The following is a 20,591-nucleotide window of genomic DNA, read 5'->3' as shown; positions in this document are numbered from 1 at the left end:
TGGTAATGTAGTGCCCTCTTTTGGTATGTCTGAAGACAGCTACAGTGTAGTCATATACATTAAATAAATAATTCTTTTTAAAAAAAAGAAAGAAAGATTTTTACTAAAGTGCTGATTGACATAGGTAAGACTTAAATCTACTTTTAGGTCATCTCTCTGTTGCCACCCTTTGTTTTGTTATATTGTTTTGACTGATGACTTTGGAAACAGTCCTGAGATACTCTCCCAGTCTAGGTTGGTATTCTTCTATGGGGAGCTATGCAGGGAGCTTAGGTTAGCTCCTCTTGTTCTTATTGTCTGCGTGTATAACTACATCAGATGAGCTGATCATAGAGTGTTCTTCCTTGTGTACACAGAAATGGGTATTTCCTTAGTTAAAAAAAAAAACAAATGTCTAGGTCTGCAAAATGTTTCTGTGGATAAAAGCACTTGCCTTATAAACCTAAATTAGAGCCCTAGAATCCAATGGCAAAGAGAGAAAACCACTCCTGAAAGTTCACCCCTGATTTCCATATATACACTGAGGCATGCTTATATCTATACACACACTCACGAATAAAATCAAATCTTAAAAAGTGTAAATACCAGAAATTAAGCACAGGTCCCAGTATATGCTAGGCAGGTACTCTTCTACTCAGCCACATGCCTAGTACAGTGAGACTATTAAAGAACGAGCCTTTATTCTCCTAATACATAGGAGAATGCCAGGTTTTGTTTATGGTTGCGTATTGATCCACTGGGAAAATAGCTCAGTTCTTTGAGTACTTACCTACAATGTATAGAGAGAATGGTTTTATCAATAGCACTTAAAAAGGGGTTATTTAAATATATAAAGTTATCAAGTTATAATTTGCTTAGCACTTTAATGTACTTTTAATTATCATTTTGGGAATGATATTATAAAACTGTTGCTCTCCCTATATACATGCACTTAGAAGAAATAGAAATTTTTAGTGTATAGAAAGGCCACTGTTAGTTTATTATCAGAGATCTGTTGTATTTCAGTTATTCTGTTTTCTCATTTAAGACAGTCTTGCTTTGTTGCCCAGTCTGGCCTTAATGGGCTCCCCGTGACCCTCCTGTCTCTGCTTCTCAAGTAGCTCAGATCATGACTACATGCCACTATGTCTGGCGCCCATCCATGCTGGTCGTTGAGCTACATCCTAGCTCCATTGTTACTGCTACCTTTGTGTTTTGTTGTTTGTATGCGTGCATGTATGTATATATGTTTGTTTGTGTTTTTATTAGAAAATAGCCAGACAGTGTTTGTACTTTAATCCCAGTACTAGGGAGGCAGAGACAGGTGGATTTCTGAGTTCGAGGTCAGCCTGGTCTACGGAGTGAGTTCCAGGACAGCCAGGGCTACACAGAGAAACCCTGTCTCGAAAAACCAAAAAAAAAAAGAAAAAAAAAAAAAAGAAAGAAAAAAGGAGGAGGAGGAGGAGGAAAGAAAGGAAGGAAGAAGGGGGAAAAAAAAAAACCAAGATAGGTAAATATAGCTGTCTTAATGCTGTACTTCCTTCCTCTTAAAAGGGCCTGGAGAATTACTATTGCCTTCTTGAAACTACATAAGATTGGCAGGTGTTTCATGACAGTTCCTAAATGTTCAAAGTTTCTTGCTTTATTTATTTTGAAACTGAATCTCATTATATAGCCCAGGCTGGCCTGAACCTTATGATATCGAGCAGACTGACCTCAAACTCACAAAGTTTTCTTCTCGCCTTTTAACTAATTAATTATCATTCTAACAACTTTTATTTGATTTTTGCAATAATTTTTGTTTTTGTTTGTTTGTTTTTCAAGACAGGGTTTCTCTGTATAGCCCTGGCTGTCCTGGAACTCACTCTGTAGACCAGGCTGGCCTCGAACTCAGAAATCCGCCTGGCTCTGCCTCCGGAGTGCTGGGATTAAAGGCGTGCGCCACCACACCCAGCCAAAAATAATTATTAATAAAATCTTTAAAAAATTTTTCTTAAGTAAAATGTCATTACTAACCCATTTCCCTTAATTTGCATTTGATATACCTTAAAGCTGTTTCCCTACTTCTAATTGTAAGCTCTTACCAATCCTTTGAAATCAGTCTCCTTAGGCATCGGTGTTGAGTTATTTTATGTTTTGTGTATTTATGTGTGGTTTTTAATTTTTCTTGTCTATACTTCTTATTTTAGTAATTATTTGGCCTTTTAGTCCATTTGAATTAGAAAAATATTGCTAAGTATCCCCAGGCAAGCTGAATACTTATATGTAGTTCCTGCCTTCAAGGAAGTTTCCCAGTAGTGGAAAAAGACTAGTGTGCTGTAATCTGTAACATATAACTGCTTTTGAAATGACCTTCATTTTAATCTTTTATCATAGGGCAAAGAAAAAGGTGATTCCTGCATCAAAACCCAAAGTCAAGGTAAGAGTCCAGCAAATCTATAGTTGGTCCTAATTGGTGAGTTGGCATGGATTTTTAAGATGAAAAGAACATATGCTGTTTAGCAAAGATTAATAGATGCTAAATTCCTTGATTTCAATGTCATAAAAGTCCATTTGAAAAATAGATGCTTGTGGAGCAGTGGAAATTTGCATACATTAATTCTATATAGAAATATTGGATTAAATAAAACAAATGCTCCTTTAAAACATAGTTGTCTGGACATAGTTGTATGTGCCTTTAATCCCAGCCCTCAGGAAGCAGAGGCAGGCATAGCTCTGTTAGTTCAAGGCCAGCCTGGTCTAAAGAGATAGTTCTAGCATAGCTAGGGCTACATAGAGAAACTCTGTTCCAAAAAACATAGCTAAGATTGTAAATAGAAAGGAGAAAATCCAGAGTCAAAGAGAAGCTACCCAGTTGATCTGTTGTTGAGGCCTCATTGCCCTTGGAAAGACTACCAATCACTTTATGGAGAGACTACATATGGAGTGAGACATGGTTTCTTTTCACTTTATTTTCAGAGTATAGCAGGTAGGATTTTCTGGGGTTAGTATAAGTCAGAAATAGAAAAGAAGCCAGTGTAAAACAGGGCCCTGAGCGGGATTGAGAGATGGCTCAGTGGTTCTTCTAAAGGTCCTGAGTTCAATTCCCAGCAACTATGTGGTAGCTCACAACCATCTGTAATAGGATCTGATGCCCTCTTCTGGTGTGTCTGAAACAACAGTCTACTCACATACATAAAATAAATAAATCTTTAAAAAACAAAAAGCAAAAAAACAGTGCTCTAAAAGAATTCCATCTTTAGTTACAGATGAGGAGAAGAGGGAGCAGTAGAGAAATGAAGACAGTTATGTCTTGGCCAAGGGTCTAGATTAGAGAAGAACAGTCCTGCCTAAAAATGTCCCATGTGTTAGGACTTTAATTTGCATTACTTGACAAAGCCTTACAGGTGGCCTAGGACAGCAGATTAAAACAGATTTTGTGCCATGTAATGTTTCACATCCTAGGCTTGCTTACTTGTCAAACATAGGCTATAGACAGAGCTCAGACATAGTGTAGACTTTGCATGGCAGAGGTCTGTGTTTAATCTTACCACCACAGAAAAGACCCAGAATAATAATAAAAATAAATAAATAAATAAATAAACAAAACAAACAAACAACAAACAAGAAAAGCTATGAGCTTACTGTCTACTGTTTGAAATATAAACTACATGGCAGGGGTACATTAGTATAGGCTAGAATCAGTGGACACCACAAACACTTAAATCCCCAAGAGGACAGGCCATAGATTTATTAATTTAAAACATAAAATTACCTAGACATAGTGGTACTAATCTGTAATCCCAGAATTCTGGAGGGAGAGGCAGAAGAATTGCAGCAAGTTTGGGACCAGTCTGTCTTCTATATAACTCCAGGTCACTAAGGGATGCATAGACCTGCTCTTACCTCCAAGAAAAAAGAACATATTGACAGTGCTAAGGAGAAGCTGTGAGCCCTATCACATTTCATCTGTTCTTTAGCCAGGAACAAGTCTTCCTTCACTACCAAAGTGACTGTTTAAGGTACAAAGGCAGACATATCCATAACATAGGTAGGGCTCATTTGATAAGTGCTTGCTCTAGCATCCTTGAAGCCCTCACATCATTACTAAGCAGTCATGGTAGTGCGTGACTGTAATCTCAGCACTCAGTGGGTGGAGACAGTAGCATCAGAAGTTCAAGCTGACCCTTGACCTGATGGAGTTGGAGGTTAACTTGGGATAAAAAAGACTCTGCCTCCCCCAAAAGAGATAATTAAAATAGAAACTTTGTGCTGGTGATACCTTTGGTATTATTGCCCCCACCTCAATCCTTTACTCTCTAAAGATGAAGTTTTAGTAATAGTGTGCTTGGACTGTCAACATGTCCAAGCATGTGTCCATGTCTACCCCTCATCTAGCAAGCAGTGGTCCCTAATGGGGTCCTACCCACACTACTATAATAGTGAGGCTTTTACATTGTTGGAATAAAAGTGTAGGACAAGTGCTATGGAAGTCAGTGTGACAGCATTCTTAACAGCTTACTTACTGTAACACCGTAGGCGGTGCTGGTAAAGACCCTTCCTGTTGGTTCTTTTCCCACTATGCTGAAGGTAAGTGGTGTGGCTGTGTACATCAGTATATAAAGACTCTGGGTTTGGGACTTTCATTCTAAGGAGCTAGTAGCACCTCTGAAATGATTTACTGATAACTACTGTGCAGTAGTTTTGTCTTTATCTTAAACATGAAATCTAGAACTTTATATTACTATCAACAAATAAATGGTTGCTCTTTAACTTGCTAATATTTTTTTCTCTGAACTATTTTAAACTATAATTCTCTTAACTCTTCCTTGAATTTTAAGAAAGTTAATTTAACAGACAGTATTCACTTAGATGTTTAGCATTTTAATTATTGATACCGTCATTTTCTTAGGACAGTAAAACTTAGACTTAAGATTTAGACCAGTGTCTTCTCGCTTGTAGGAGACAGTAAGCACATACTTGATACATTACAAATGATGTCAGTCAAAATTAGTAGAATGATTTAAATATGGTTGAGTAACTCACTGGTTTCCTAATACAGTGGTGGTTGGGAGCTGTAGAAATACAAGGAAGCAGAGAGCAAGAGTTAACACCCCAGCAAACCTTATTAGACAAGAGTCATAGTCTTGATGTAGAAATGAAGTCCCTTCCCAGCACCAGGACAGTGAAAGTGTCTGATAAGCCGGGATGGACATAGGTTCTGAACTTCTAATTTAAGTGGAGTTAACGAGTGATGTCAGTTAGTATCCTTTAGCCCCATTTTCAGGTCCTGGTAAGATGACTTGCAAGGACATGGTGGTGTAGTGTGTCACACGCTGTTACTTGGAGAGCTGGGTAGAGTACTGTCTTAATGTTATTTTGGTTTTGGCAGTCTTTTCAAAATTTCTTGCTTTAAAATAAAGGACCCAGTACTGTGGCATATGACTTTTATATCAGTACTTGGGAGGCAGAGGCACATATATGTCTTTGTGAGTTCAAGGTCAGCCTAATCTACAGAAGGAGCACCAGAACAGGCAAGGCTATAAACAGACCTATATCAGAACAAACAAAATAACCAAAAATTAATAATTTTAGTCATCATAAGAATTTCTTAGCCTTATAAAAACTAAATTTAAAATTTGTAAATTAACTGTATTTTTTTTTCTAATATAATGCTACTTATGCTAGGAATGTAGCCCAAAAAAAGACCCCAAAGCTCCTGCATCCGTGGTGGCTTCAGGTGGCGGTCCTTCCACGAGCTCCAGTACATCCATCGTTGCCTCAGCCAGCTCTAGCTCAGCACCAGCCCAAGAAACCATCTGCCTTGATGACTCCCTCGATGAAGACCTTTCTTTCCCCTCAGCCTCACTGGATCTTGTATCTGAAGCTCTAGCTGTCATCAACAATGGGAACAAGGGCCCCTCAGTTGGTTCAAGGCTAAATGTGCCAACTACAAAACCTCGTCCAGGACTGAGAGAAGAAAAGCTAGCAAGTATCATGAGTAAGTTACCACTGGCTACTCCCAAAAAACTAGATTCTACTCAGACTGCTCACTCATCAAGTCTTATTGCTGGTCACACGGGGCCAGTACCAAAGAAACCCCAGGATTTAGCTCATACTGGTATTTCTTCAGGCCTTATTGCTGGTTCTTCAATTCAGAACCCTAAAGTTTCCTTAGAACCTTTGCCAGCCAGGCTACTCCAGCAAGGACTGCAAAGGTCAAGCCAGATACATGCTTCTTCCTCTTCACAGACTCATGTCTCCTCCTCCCAAGCCCAAGCTGCTGCCTCCTCTCATGCTCTGGGAACATCAGAGGCCCAAGATGCTTCTTCGTTAACACAAGTCACAAAGGTGCACCAGCACTCAGCTGTCCAGCAGAACTATGTGTCTCCATTGCAAGCCACCATTAGTAAATCACAGACCAACCCAGTGGTGAAATTAAGTAATAACCCCCAACTTTCCTGTTCGTCCCAACTACTCAAGACTTCAGATAAGCCACTGATGTATCGCCTCCCTTTGTCTACCCCATCACCTGGAAATGGTTCTCAGGGGCCCCACCCCCTAGTTTCTAGGACAGCACCGAGTACCACTACCTCCAGTAACTATTTAGCCAAGGCTATGGTGTCACAAATCTCCACGCAGGGTTTCAAATCTCCCTTCTCAATGGCTGCATCTCCCAAACTTGCCGCATCTCCCAAACCTGCCACATCTCCCAAACCTTTGCCCTCACCTAAGCCTTCTGTTTCACCCAAGCCCTCTCTGTCAGCTAAGCCTTCAATATCTACTAAACTGATTTCTAAATCCAACCCAACTCCCAAGCCTGCTGTATGCCCACGTTCTTCTAGTCCAAACGCACTAGTAGCCCAGAGTAGCCACTCCACAAGTAACAACCCTGTCCATAAACAGCCCAGTGGAATGAACATCAGCAGACAGTCTCCCACTCTGAATTTGTTGCCCTCAAATCGCACTTCTGGCCTTCCGACTACAAAAACTCTTCAGGCCCCTTCTAAACTAACAAACTCATCATCCACTGGAACTGTTGGGAAGAACAGCTTGAGTGGAATCCCAATGAATGTACCTGCCAGCAGAGGTAGCAACCTTAACTCAAGTGGAGCTAATAGGACTAGTCTATCTGGGGGAACAGGAAGTGGAACACAGGGTGCTACTAAACCGTTGTCTACTGCACATAGACCAACCTCTGCCTCAGGGTCTTCAGTGGTAACAGCCAGTGTGCAGGTATGTATGGACTGTGCATTTATATAATGAATGTAAGATTGAGCAAACTCTGAGTCGCCTTAATGACTTCCCAGGTGATGCACACAACACATGGTATGTGTTTAAAATGGGCTGAAGACAACCAGGCCTATCAAATGTTCTCAGTGTTGACATCCTAGTGCTGGGTGAAGCTTTCACTGGAATGTGGGTTTTTCATTTCTTCACCCAAGTGTCATGTTAGGCCTTGTGTATGCTGCCATACACCTGTAATTCTAGCACATGGAAGCTGGAGCAGGAAGAACTCAGGTTGAAGGCCAGCCTGGGCTATATGAAGGGGATTCTCAGCTAACCTGGGCTGCACAACAGAGTCTTAAAAATAAAAAAATAACTTTAGACGGTGGGCACGTTAGCTGAGAGATAGTCTCTCTAATGTGTGAAACCCCAAAGTCAGTTCCCAATACCCGGGAAAAGTCAAGTTTACCTTAGTATTTGTTCTGAAAAACAATACTTGAGTGGTTATTTAAAACTTTATCTCTTAGCCAGGCATGGTGGTGCATTCCTGCGATCTTAATTCTTGCAAGGTAGAGGCCAGATGTTCAGAAGTTCTAAGTTATCTTTGGTTACACATCAGGTTCAAGGCCAGCATGGGTTGTATGACACCCTGGTGAGGGAAAAAAGTCTTCACAAACTCACTCTCTCTCTTACTAAAAGCAAATATATATATAAGTAGTGCAGGCGTTTAGCATATATTCACTCGACTACCTTTTCTTCTGTCTTTATAATGTGTGAGAGGGCATGATGTGCATAGTGGGTGCAGTGGTTTAAAAGGCCAGAAGATGGCAGCCGATTCCCTGGAGCTGGAGTTATAGGCAGGTGTCAGCCTTGGATGCTGGAAACCAGCCTCTAAGTCATCTGAAAGAGCAGCAAGTGTTCTTAACCACTGAGCTACCTTCTTTAGTTAGTAAATCAAATTTATACATTTGTATGTTAAGCATTTATCCTCCCCAAAATTTTATTTTACATGAACTTTTTTGTTATGTATAATCCTGTCTGCTTAATGTGGGATGCCTATATACCACATCTTCCCAATTTGCTAATTTTTAAGTGTAAACTTGCCTCTCAATTAGTCAAGGCTTGTTTGCTGGAAGGGACATAAATAGTATTTCCTTCACCATTGCTGTTGCAAACCTGATCACATCTTTGTGTGTTGTAACACCCGAGAGTGCACTTCATGGCTCACAAACTGCCACTCAGAATTCCTTTTTTGGTATTTAGGATTATAGAGCAGTCTAAGGCTGTGATGATTATATTACACCCTTTTATAAGTGATGAGTTTTCTGTGCTGAGAGTAGAAAATATACCTTTAAATCCCAGTATTCTTAGACGACTGTAGCTGTATTTATCTAATTTCATTAATTTTGTACTTAGGACATAAAGAACCTCAGAACTGACTATTTTTTCAGCTCAAGAATATTATATTTTTAGTCAGTGAGATGGCTGAATGGGTAAAGGTGCTTGCTACCAAGGGTAACGACTGAGTTCCATCCCTGGGACCCACATGGTAGAAGGAGAACAGACACTCGAAAGTTGTCCTCTGGCCTCACATCCACATACCATGGCACAATCCCCTGCCCAAGAATAAATGTAATTTTAGGATTTTTTTTTAATAAAAATAAAGGCTATGTTATTCTGTGTTTGGTAGTTGTTTCTGATTCAGTGCTTTGTTTAGAGACTAGACGTTTGTATACAGACCTGCCTACCTGTCCCTGAAGTTGAGATTCCCAGCATATGCTGCTAAACCCAACTTTTTTTTTTTTATTGGGACAGCACCTTACTCTGTAGTGCAGGCTAGCTTCAGAATTGTAGCAATCCTCCTGTTACAGTCTCCCAACTGCTGAATTTTAGTCTTGGACTAAAACATCTGATATGTTGTTCATATATTTCTTGGCTCTGACTTCTAAATCACTTGTACTGTGTTAATTTTTCTGCCTTGTCTATATTTTGAGGCTTTCAAGAGACTTGTTCTTCATATAAATGATGTGGCTTCTTTAATATTTTTTCCTCCTGGAAGTCATGTATATTCACTATGAGCAAATTTAGAGAGAAGACAAAAGCCGCTTGTGTGCCTGTGTGCACCACCTTTTATTTGTAGGGCGTTCTAAGGCTGTTTTCAGAAAGCTGCCTTACATAATGTTATGTTGTAAATACCTTTTTGAAAATACATGTGCTGGAGAGATGGCTGCCCTTTCAGAAGTCCTGAGTTCAATTCCCAGCAACCATATGGTGGCTCACAACCATCTGTAGTGAAATCTAGGGCCCTCTTCGGGCATGCAGGTGCACATGCAGATACTCATACAGTAAATAAAAAACTTAAAAGAGAGAGAGAGAGGCAAAGAGAGAAAGAAAGAAAGAAAGAAAGAAAGAAAAAGAAAGGGAAAGAAAATAAGTATTTTATGAGGTGCAGGTACTTAAATCTTTGAGAATGTGACTCATCTGTGAAATGAGTTGTCTAAGTCAATGCTTTTAAGTTCTTGCTGCTTCCTAATTTGTGGAATGGTAATTTAATGAAATTTTCCCCTTGCTGTTTGTAGAGGCTTCATGCAGTTCAGTATAATGTAAGACTTGGGTTGAATACACATTTAATAATACCAAGGTATCATTCTTCCACTTGTATCCTTCTTCCCCATTCCTGTAGGCTCAGGAATACTAATCATAAGAAAATGAAGCTGAGTGAGGTGTTGTTAACTTACATCTCAGCACTAAGGTGAAAGGGCCACTTGAACCCATAAGTTCAAGACCAGCAAGATAGTAAGACCTTTCCTCAAAGAGTGTTAAAGAAAAAGGGTAGAAAGGTAAATAACAAAACTCATACACTGACTATGGGGATTATTTGTTAAAATTGTTAATTATGGATAAGATCTGGGAGTTAGCCTTCATTACTATTCATATTGGCTAAAGAAGCAACTTTCTAAAATTAGCCTTTAATTCCAACAACAGTAGTAGTTCCTGGTCCATACTCTTCTCTTATGATCCACAGTTTTGTTTTTTTGAGACAGGGCCTTCAAGAAGGCCACTGCTTCCTGTGTGCTGGGGTTCTAGGCATGCACCACCGTGCCCAGCCTGTAGCAATAATGAATGGCAATCAGGTGTGGTGTGGCTTACTATTCCCAGGGAGAGGCATAACATCTGAGTTTGAGTTCAGCCTAGTGCTCAGTGAGTTCCAACTCAGTCCAGGCTCCATAGTGAGCCTAGTGAGACCTTGTACAAAGAGGAATGAATGAATGACTGAATGACAAACTTAATTTTATACATGTTACCATTGGCTATCTTGTAACTTCCATTATAAAAAGAAGAATTTCAGTTCTCATGTAGCTGTACTGTTTTGCTGAAATGGTGATCAGATTTTGGTTAACTCTCCCATGACATGCTGCACTGTCAGAGTTATGGCCTCGAAACTGTCCTAGTATAAAATGTTAGGGGAGTTTTCTACACTTAAAAGATGGTTTTGTGTATTGTTCTTTACCTCAATGCCTCCAAGTACCTGGTTAAATTGTCCTTCACTTTTTTCACCTCTGAAATCTGTCTGACCTTCTTGCATTTTATTATCATTTATGCCAAAGGAAGCTATTCACTATCTTAAGAATAACTGATCTGTCAGCAAGAAAGCTGCATGACAAAATCTGTGCTCCAGACAAGTTCCTTCCCGGTACTCTTCCACTCCCAAATGGCTTTGTGACACGGAAACCCCAAGGTGCTTGCCTCTTTGATCTGTTTTTAATCTCTCTTACTGGTTTGACTCAGGAAAAGTCAACAGTTTATTTACAGCTGGGTAGTTGTTGTCATGCATTAGCATCTCTGACGTGTTCTCAGCGGCTTATGGCCTCCAGATGCCTATTAAAGCCAGCTGCTGAAAGCAGATGGTCCTTGATGAGCGAGTAAATCTGGGGCCTGTTGCTCTCAAAGGCTGCACCTCCTGTCTACAAGGCATCTGCAGGGCTATCTGAAGCACAGTGTCTTTTGACAAAGGTTGGAAGCTCAAATCTTATTATTAATTCTGTCTACTTTCTACTTAATAACTTCCCTTCCAGAACGTTCTTCCTCTTTCTTGACCTTCAACTTACTGACTTTATACGACCCCAGGATATTTGCCTCTTTATGATTCTAGAAGTCATCATTCAGTAAGCAAACTGAGTACTATGTGCCAAGCTTCTTCTCTGTGCTGGGGAACCAGGGTGAACAACATTCTATTACCCGTTCTCTATTACCCGTTCTCGTGGAACATACCTTTTTAGATAAACTAAATACAAGTTGTACTTTTTAAAAAAGCATGTGCTATGAAAAGATTGTTTAAAATTGGTTGTTGCTAAGATCATCGACTACAGAAGACCTGTTAAAGGAAATACTATTGAGTTTGAGCAGAGAGCTGGAGAAACAGGGCACAACCATGTGTAGAGAAGACGGAAGTTGGTATGGGCTAGAGGAAACAACAGTATAAACATACCAAGTGAAAGAGCCCTCCTGTGTTGTGTGAGCAAAGGCTGGGGAGAAAACCACACTATGTCAAGGGGACCAGGGAGGACTTGGGGTTTGTGGAAGGGAGACTGCTAGAAGGAAGTGTTACCTGAGAGAATGGTATGGCTGCTGCTGGAAGGAAGTCTTACCTGAGAGAACAGTATGGCTGCATTTCAGAGTATTATTCTGCGTGAATGGGAAACCTCTGACTCACCAAACAGAATGGACAACTTTGTAAGAACAAGTGCCTGCCTGCCAGAGAAAGCGCTTTCCATTCATGGTTTTCCTCAAATGGAGACAGCTTAGAAACCATGTCTGATTATGGACACTCTGTATTCTGCCTATGTAGATAATGTTGACAGCTTTTCTGTGCTCCCAAATGTTATATAAACAGTGGGATTTTCTGCTTCCTAAAGTGTCCCTTAAAGAAACTTCTACATGTCAGTGTGACATGGAGATCACCTGGCATTCCAGTTCCATAAATAAAACCAGATTTGAAAAATTCTTAGAAAGTATAAAACATTAGTTATAACATATTTTTAATTGCTGATATTCAAGTTATTTTTAAAAATAGGAACTTGTCCCAATTTATCTTCTCTATCTGTTGTAATGCTTCAGTTAGATCCTTGCAGAAATACTTTAATAGGTTCAACTCATTTGCATTATTTACTGTTTTCACTGAGGGAGTCCATTCAGGATACAGCCTTGAGACTATCTTGATGCTTCAATAGATTTAATGTTTAATATGAAGAAATCATTATTGCTTACTTTTAAACTGATGCAGGATCCTTTTTATCCTAGTTGCTTTAACTGGATATTTTTCATAAATGTACCCTCTGTGTATCAGAATCGGCATAATAAAGAAAAAGGCTGGCAACCCTTCCTTCCAAGTGCCACTTAGCAGAGTGGTGAGGATTAGTTCTTAGGTGTGAGGAGGAAACTGCCCTACAGTTCTGAGGCCTGCAGGCTAAGATCACAGTCCCAACACCTGAAAAAGAAATGCTTGCCAAAGGCAGGGGAGGCAGGACAAAGTGGGAGATGGCAGCGGGGCGGGGTACGTCAGGTAAAGTGTTGGAAACCCACATGGTGTTAGTTGCTAAACTCTGATTCATAGGATCAAACCTGAAGTGACAGGTCAGAACTGAGCTTAGAAATCTCCTTAGTAACAAAGGAGAGGAGGAAAGAGGAGGAGATGGGAGAGTAGAAGCGAACGAGATGGCTTCTGCAGAGTGAGCTCACTTTCTGCTCAGCAGTAGTATGAACCCTGCCGTGTATAATATGAATGTGCCACACATGTGTGGGAGAGTTACATATATTTTCTAACACATTCAGCCCTTACCAGGCCTGGTGATGTCTGAGGCCTTCCAGTAATCACAGTACTTAAGATGTTGAGGCTGGAAGACTTGGATTTCAATTCTAAAAAGTTTTTTGGAAGTTCTAGCTGGCCCAAAACTTGCTATGTAAACCAAGGTGGCCTAAATTCTCAGAGATCCACCTGGCTCTGCCTCCCAAGTTCTGGGACTAAAGGCGTGCGCCACTGACGCCCGGTGAGAAAGCATTTACACTTAGAAAAGCAGCGTGGGGCTGGTGAGATGGCTCAGTGGGTAAGAGCACCCGACTGCTCTTCCGAAGGTCCAGAGTTCAAATCCCAGCAACCACATGGTGGCTCACAACCATCTGTAATGAGATCTGGCGCCCTCTTCTGGAGTGTCTGAAGACAGCTACAGTGTACTTACATATAATAAATAAATCTTAAAAAAAAAAAAAAAAAAAAGAAAAGCAGCGTGATGGAAACCAGCTTTCAGTAGTTCTGGAGAAACTAGACTGGAAAGTGGAGGAGGCTATGCTTGACTAAGATTTTAAAAAGGAATACAAGTAGTATCAGATTATTACTGGGAGATGGGGAGAATCTAGACATAACTGTGAAGATGTAGAAAGAGAGAGTCTGGGGTGGGATGTGGAGAGGTACTGTGCTGTCCTACAGTTGGAACCCTTTGTGGTGTAGGTTGGGCAGTTATCAGCTCTAAAGAAGCACAGGAAAGACCAAGGATGAAGAGCTTTCAGAGGGCCTCATCCCCCTCAGGCCCTGGGATGAGGGAGCACTAGGTGAGGACAGCAGCGCAGGTCTTGTACCAGAGGTGTGAACCTGCAGAGACCCAGTGGAAGTGGCTGGAATTACTTCCTAGTGACTCGCAGAGAAGCAGAGAAGGGGAAATGTAGGTTTTGGACTTTGAGGCTTACCAGCAAGAATGGGCATTGAGCATCTGAGCCGCAGACTACAGTGCTGGCAAAAGAACTGTGTACACAGAAATACTCAACTGTCACTTGCAAACTTTCAGAACCATTATTAGTAACTCTTTGGATTATATTTTTCACCTCAGTCTTAATTTCCTTGATTTGTTAGAACAAATAAAGAGACAGTCTTGCATCCATGAATATGTTAAATCAATTTAGGGACATTGCTTTATTTCTTATCTGTTTTGACCCCTGGTTTCTACACAGTCCACAGCAGGAGCATCATTATTGGCTAATGCCTCACCTCTGACTCTCATGACATCACCTTTGTCTGTAACAAATCAAACTGTGACTCCTTTTGGGATGCTGGGTGGCCTTGTTCCAGTGACCATGCCCTTCCAGTTTCCCTTGGAGCTACTTGGCTTTGGAACGGACACAGCTGGAGTGACAGCCACCTCGGGATCTACCTCAGCGGCTCTCCATCACAGCCTAACCCAGAGTAAGTGCTGCTCTACTTTAAATGAGATGAACCATCTAATACCATATTGCTATTGAAATGCAACATGCAAGAAAAAGTCAAAGTTTGGGGGGTTCTTATTATAATCTTGACTGTATCTCCATAAGTTAATGTTTTAAGTATGTGTGTTGTGGTATTAGAAAGCCCTTGGCGCTTGGACTTACACTGGTATTAGCTAAGGCATTATTTCTAAGTTTGATCCAAGGGGCTCACATCTTGAGATCACTGACCAGTGTGTTTTCCTCTCAGATTTACTAAAGAGTTTACAGCCAGGAGCTCAGCACGCGGCAGCCCTTCCTCACTCTCCTCTGCCTGCACACTTACAGCAAGCATTTAACGGTAAGCAAGCTGCTTGTTGCTACTGTCTATAAGAGTTTAGAGATGCTGAGTAAACGTTCTTCAAGTGGGGGGAGTGGAGTGACAAAATGCCAGGGAAGTGTTTCCTTTGACTGTCTTCCTCAGTGGAGTGAAGTTACAAAACACCAGGGAAGTGTCTCATTTGACTGCCTCCTCAGTGGAGTGAAGTTACAAAACACCAGGGAAGTGTCTCATTTGACTGCTTCCTCAGTGGCAGCAGCACGTTTAAGAAAAAGGAAAGGATGAATGAGATCTGTTAGAAGATGACTTTATTTATTTTTTTGGAAAAAAAAAAACAATTGGTATTGTTTGGTTGGTTTTTTTGTTTGTTTTATGTACGTTTTATGTACATGTTTGGCCTACATGTATATCAGATCCCCTGCACAGTTGTGAGCTGCCATGTGGGTGCTGGGAATTGAACCCAGGTGTTCTGTAGAAGCAGCCAACTGCTGAGCCATCTCTCAAGCCCAAGAAGACTTTTTTGAAGGGTTTTATTATATAGATGTGTTGCTTAAGTATGAATTTATAAAATAACTAGCCAAAGTCATAGATGCTGCAGGAAGGCTCAGCAAGCAGGTAAAGGCCCTTGAGTTCCCAGGACTCACAAAAAAGGTCAATGAGACCAACTCCTCAATAGTGTCCTCTCACTTGCACACAAACACTGTAGTATACACGTTGCACACATGGAGTCTTTCTTGGAAGGCATTGTCAAGAGCTCAGCAGTTAAAGTCACTGACTGCTCTCACAGCAGACCTAAGTTCAGCTCATGGCAGCTCATAACCATCTGTAGCTTTAGGAGAGATGATGCCCTCTGGCCTCCAGGCACACACATGGTGCACACACATACATGCAGGCAAAACACCCAGACACGTAAAGTTGAAACTAAAATAAACTATCTTTAAGCCGCTTTACTCTTGAGCATAGGGCAGAAATTAGAAGTGAGGAGCAGTCTTGAGGCAGTAGACTCTCATTAATCCTGTGGTCAGATGCTCAAGGCTCATCCTTGAGAGAAGGAACAGAAATCCCATCTGCTTTTTCTGTACTTGATTTGGTAACTATATTCCTGTTGTGTGATTCAGTTAGAGACTGATTGGTGTGAATGTGACCACCGACAAGGAAGTAGACAAACAGGATTCTTGTTGCTCAAAAGACTCAAGCTCTGTGTAAACTAACTTCCTATCTGGTTAATACCACTTTCCCAGAACAGGAAAGGGAAAACTAAGGATTTTCCAAATAACTAAAATTGAAGTTTGAAACTGTTGACTCAAAAAGTACAATAAAAGGCATTAAACTTGAGTTTAGATTGAGTTTGAAAAGCCTCAACATCACTTCTCTTGCTCCACATAGGAAACAAAACAAAAAAAAAGGCTTTTAATAGACCTCCTATGGGAATATAATAAAAATAACTGATTGAAAGAGTCTCGTTTAGTAAATGGTTGATAGTAAGAGCCCATTAGTGTTTATTCTCTTTATCTTATCTAAAACAGAGCCAAAGGGGAGCTTTTTTTTTTTTTTTTTTTGGTTAGTTGGTCAGTTTGGTCTGTGTTTTGAAAGAGGGTCTCACTGTGTAGACCTGGCTGGCCTAGAATGTGCTTTTGTAGATCATACCAGCCTTGAACACATTGCATGCTGTGCACCACCATACATGGCTAACATAATAAACATTTTGGACTTGTAGTCTCTACAATCTTTTTTTTAATAACTACCCAACTTTATCGTTGTAAAATAGCCACAATTAACTTATAAACAAGTAAAGTTGACTTCCAATATAAAACTATATTAGCAAAAGCAGATATGGCCAGACTTGGGCATGGGCCATATTGTACCAAACTCTGTTATAAAGAATTTCACAGTCCAGTTAATGGGATTGCTTTATTTTGATAGTTAAATTACTTTGATAATTAAACATTACTTTGAACAATATCCTATTTTAATAGTATTATTAAATAATTTACCATTTTAATAATTTGGTTATACCATAGATCAGTTCACTTCTCTCTACAAATGTATATATTGTGAGTGAAAAGAACCCTGATTACTTAGTAGAACTGTTACTACAACTTTGAAATAATCATTAACATTGATACAGCTTTACTTCCAAAACAGTCTGTTTTGATTTTTTTTTAATGTTTTTCAAGATACTTGGCTATGACATGAGTAGATATGACTATGTGACTTAGGATTCCTCTTCTTGTGAAGTTCCATTCCTTTGTCATTTTCTCTCAGACCTGGCTTCTGTTTGGGTCTTTGTTTTTCTATCCAGTGCTCTGGGCTGCTGGGTACCACTCTTGCCTGGGGAACCCTATCTTCTCTTCCTCCAATGTTTTTAGAAGTGTATGGCTGAGAGTTACATAGAACAGTTACATATGTTCTGCCAAAAGTGACCTACAGCAGCATTGGTAGATGTAGAAACTAAGTTGCTGGATTTCTGAGTTCAAGGCCAGCCTGGTCTACAGAGTTAGTTCCAGGACAGCCAGGACTACACAGAGAAACCCTGTCTCAATAAAAACCAAATTAAAAAGAAACCAAGTGGCCCAGCAGCAGGCTTGCATCTAGTACCACAAGGTTAGGACCTAAACAAAGACATAGCTGCACCTTTTTTTTTTTTTTTTTTTTTTTTACCACCAATGTGCTATGTTCACAATACTTGGGAATTACCACCTACCATATTATGGAAAAATACTTAATTCCACTTATAAGAAAATAAAAATGGCCTAGTCTTCCAAAGAAATCAAAAGATGGAGTAGGTCCCTGGAAGGTGGGCATTGTGTGATCTGATTCCTTTAGAACTCAGCATTGAACATGATTATGAGGTAAATAAATGGAATGGTACATACCTGCCAGGATAGTTTTCATAGAGTTTTCAGTCACTACCAGTCTACAGAACCAACTTCTGTAATACCATCACCACGTGAGGTAAAGGTTATCTTTTTAGAAATGTAATTCACAATAAACTGATTCTTCTTGCTTTTGCTTTTGCTTTTTTGCGATGTGCAAAACATATCAATTTAATGTTTCTTTTCTCAGATGGAGGCCAAAGTAAAGGGGACACTAAGTTACCACGGAAACCTCAGTGACTTTCCAGCAAGGGAGAGAGGAACCACTTGGCTGGCTGGCGGGACCGACCTGATGGGAAGTCTTGGTGGTCACAGGGCTGCTGTTTCTGTCCATGTTTACATGCTTGTCCCAAGCACTGTGGTGAGGAGGAAGAGAAAGGAAATGTTACTTGAGCAAAGCCAGTGCAGGAGGAAGAGATGCTTTTGTGCAAAGTCAGGGAGCTTTGGTCTTTTCAAACCCAAGCTCCCGTGTTAACCGACTTAAAGCAGACTCAGCTGTCAAACCCACAGAAGTGTCAATCTGACTGTATAAAAAAAAAAAAAAGGAAAGAAAAGAAAAAGAAAAAACTGGGGAGAAGGAAGGAAGTTAAGAGGATTTGGGTAAATGGCCATCCATCCTGGGGGTTAGGTCTGAACACTCTACAGATAAGTGCATAATAAAAGCAGCTACAAGTAGAATTAGCCCAGCTTAAGGAGACTCAGTCATGTCTGTCTAGTGGACAGATTTTCCACAATCAGTTGCAATGAGGCTCTCCAGACAGTAGCCGAAGAGTACTGTGCCCTGAAATGTCCTGAGCAAACTTGAATCTTCTACAGTATATAGCAGGTCCCCGTGCGAGTCAGCGGCCTGAAGATACTTTAGCAAAGCTGCTGTGAACACAGTGATGTGTAGTACTATAGCTTCTAGATTTTTAAAGTCAGGAAAAGGAGCCTGTGCTCTTATGAGACAAAATGTAGATAATCCCTTTTTATAAAGGGTCAGTTTCGCCCTCCATTCAGAAGGAAGTGCTGCACTCCTTTCCACAGGTGACTTGTCATCTGGTATTGACTGCTTAATAGTTCTTTCTAGTCCTGATGCGCAGAAGTGACTGCTCGCATTTTCTCTTGACATGTGGGTCTTTGTTGTTGGGCTGCTGCTTTGCTGCTCATCTCTCTTGCAGCCTGCCAAGAACTGCAAACGCCCAGTTCCCTCCCTGCACAGTGCTCTTTCACTAGCGGTACTTTAGGTGACTAGAGCTGTTGATATAAACAGGAGTGTGCACAGCATCTGTCTCTTCATGGGTCAAACAAATAGTGTATGTATAATAGTGGACTGTTTTTCATCCTGAAGTGGTATTTTTAAAGGGATGAATTCCAATAGGAATACGGATGTGCACAGGAAAGGATCACCTTATATAACTATCACAATGAAGCTTTATGACCCATACCCAGCGGAGGATGTTTTGAGCATTTGGAATCTTAAAAGTTTTACTAGGACTTACTCAGAATGTTAATATTCAAGTCAGCCTACAGATTATAAGATTTGTTAATTCTAGTTTTCATATGCGAATAGAGGCAATGAAGGGTGTGAAGGGGAAAACACAATTCTCTTGGGATACATTTTATTTTGCCTCAGCTATGTTTGTGGTGTCCTTGAATTTTAAACTTCTGAGTATTTTCAGACTATCCTAGAATAAGCTCTGAGTGATACAACTTTAGTTTTATATATGGTGACAGACTAGCCTGGTAATAACAAGATTGCTTCTATAATCTCATTACATATTACCCTGTATCATTTAAGTTTATTCAGATAAGAGTGTTAACCAGACCCCATTTTCCTTTGATGAGCAAAAGTCCCAAGAAGCCTCTAGGACTATAATAGCCAATCACAGACCTGCTCCAATTTTTATGCCTATAATTTGACTTCAAAGTTGCAATGGCATGCTTAGTAGCAAAAAAGTCAATGAATAATTGAAAGCTTTAGTTCCAAGAACTCGTTACAGTAAAGGAAGATGATTTTTTTTTTTTTAGAAGAACATTGAAGCTGGGTATGATGGCCCATGCTTGTAATCCTAGAATTCAGGAAGCTGAGGCAGGAAGATCTCAGGTTTGAGGCCAGCCTGAAGTATTTAGCAGCAAGTCCCAGGCTAGTCTCTACTGGACTAACAATGAGAGCCTGTCTCAAAAAAGAAAAGAGAAAAGAAAAAAGGTAAACAAAGGAAAGGAATCACTGGTATAATTTCTTAACTGTAGAAATTTACTTTACCAATAAAACAAATAAGGAGGCTATGTAAGCCCCAGTAGATATTTTAGAAAGATATTGGGATGTTGCAGAGAGGTTTGACTTGAATTTAGCATGTTAAGGTTCATTTGAAAGGTCTCTTAGAGAAACTTGCTCAGCTCTTGGCTTAAGTCAGCACCAGGAAACTTGGTTTCACAGGCCTGCTTATACTTCATAGATTGCTGTACTGGGGTGTCTGTTGAGGAAGGCAGCCTTGTACTTCATTTTCTCTACCCAGAGAGAAGTCCATGTGTGTTAGTGTCTCTTCTTGCTGATACTTGTGTATTTGTGTATTTGCAGACACATACATATTCATATAAATCAATCGATATTAAAAGTCAAACAATAATTGTAGGTTCTTAAATCCATCGATTCTGAACCATGCTATATGAAGACCCTTGATGGTTCTCTTTCCCATGTCATTTTATAAGATTACCCTGGGCTCTGAGACTATGCTGTGTAAAATATATCCTGTTCCTGTCAGTCTTGACTCCTTAAGGACTGCTGCCAGATCCCCAGTCCAGCAACCCTTTCATGTTATACAAGTGAATCAAAGTCCTTTCTAAATGTAAATACATTTCTTTCTATATCATAACATTGAAAATGGTGTCCATACTTTATGGTTACCTGTCTTTACAGTTTTTATTACTAAACAAGCATATAAGTTGGTTATTTTTTAACAGAGACTTGCAATTCATAC

General features: G+C 40.1%; 1 protein-coding gene across 4 annotated transcripts in view; it reads left to right on the top strand.

The window, feature by feature from the left end:
* Nucleotides 1–19,636, top strand: part of Ubn2 (ubinuclein 2) — a 68,677-nt gene extending 49,041 nt beyond the window's left edge. For 2 of the 4 annotated variants that reach the window (XM_029478831.2, XM_021165456.3), the window contains exons 13-18: nucleotides 2,356–2,398; nucleotides 4,498–4,548; nucleotides 5,647–7,194; nucleotides 14,188–14,419; nucleotides 14,687–14,776; nucleotides 17,822–19,636. In XM_029478831.2, coding sequence (XP_029334691.1) covers nucleotides 2,356–2,398; nucleotides 4,498–4,548; nucleotides 5,647–7,194; nucleotides 14,188–14,419; nucleotides 14,687–14,776; nucleotides 17,822–17,871 — 2,014 coding nt within the window. In that variant the 3' untranslated portion in view covers nucleotides 17,872–19,636. The remainder of the gene's footprint in view (nucleotides 1–2,355; nucleotides 2,399–4,497; nucleotides 4,549–5,646; nucleotides 7,195–14,187; nucleotides 14,420–14,686; nucleotides 14,777–17,821) is intronic. The other 2 variants (XM_029478832.2, XM_021165455.3) reach the window with 1 other exon arrangement.
* The last annotated feature ends 955 nt before the right edge of the window (nucleotides 19,637–20,591 follow it).

This window comes from Mus caroli, unplaced genomic scaffold, assembly GCF_978045245.1.
Source record: "Mus caroli unplaced genomic scaffold, Mus_caroli_1 scaffold_7, whole genome shotgun sequence".
NCBI classification, from domain to species: domain Eukaryota; kingdom Metazoa; phylum Chordata; class Mammalia; order Rodentia; family Muridae; genus Mus; species Mus caroli.
This window is presented reverse-complemented; position numbering and strand designations above follow the sequence as displayed.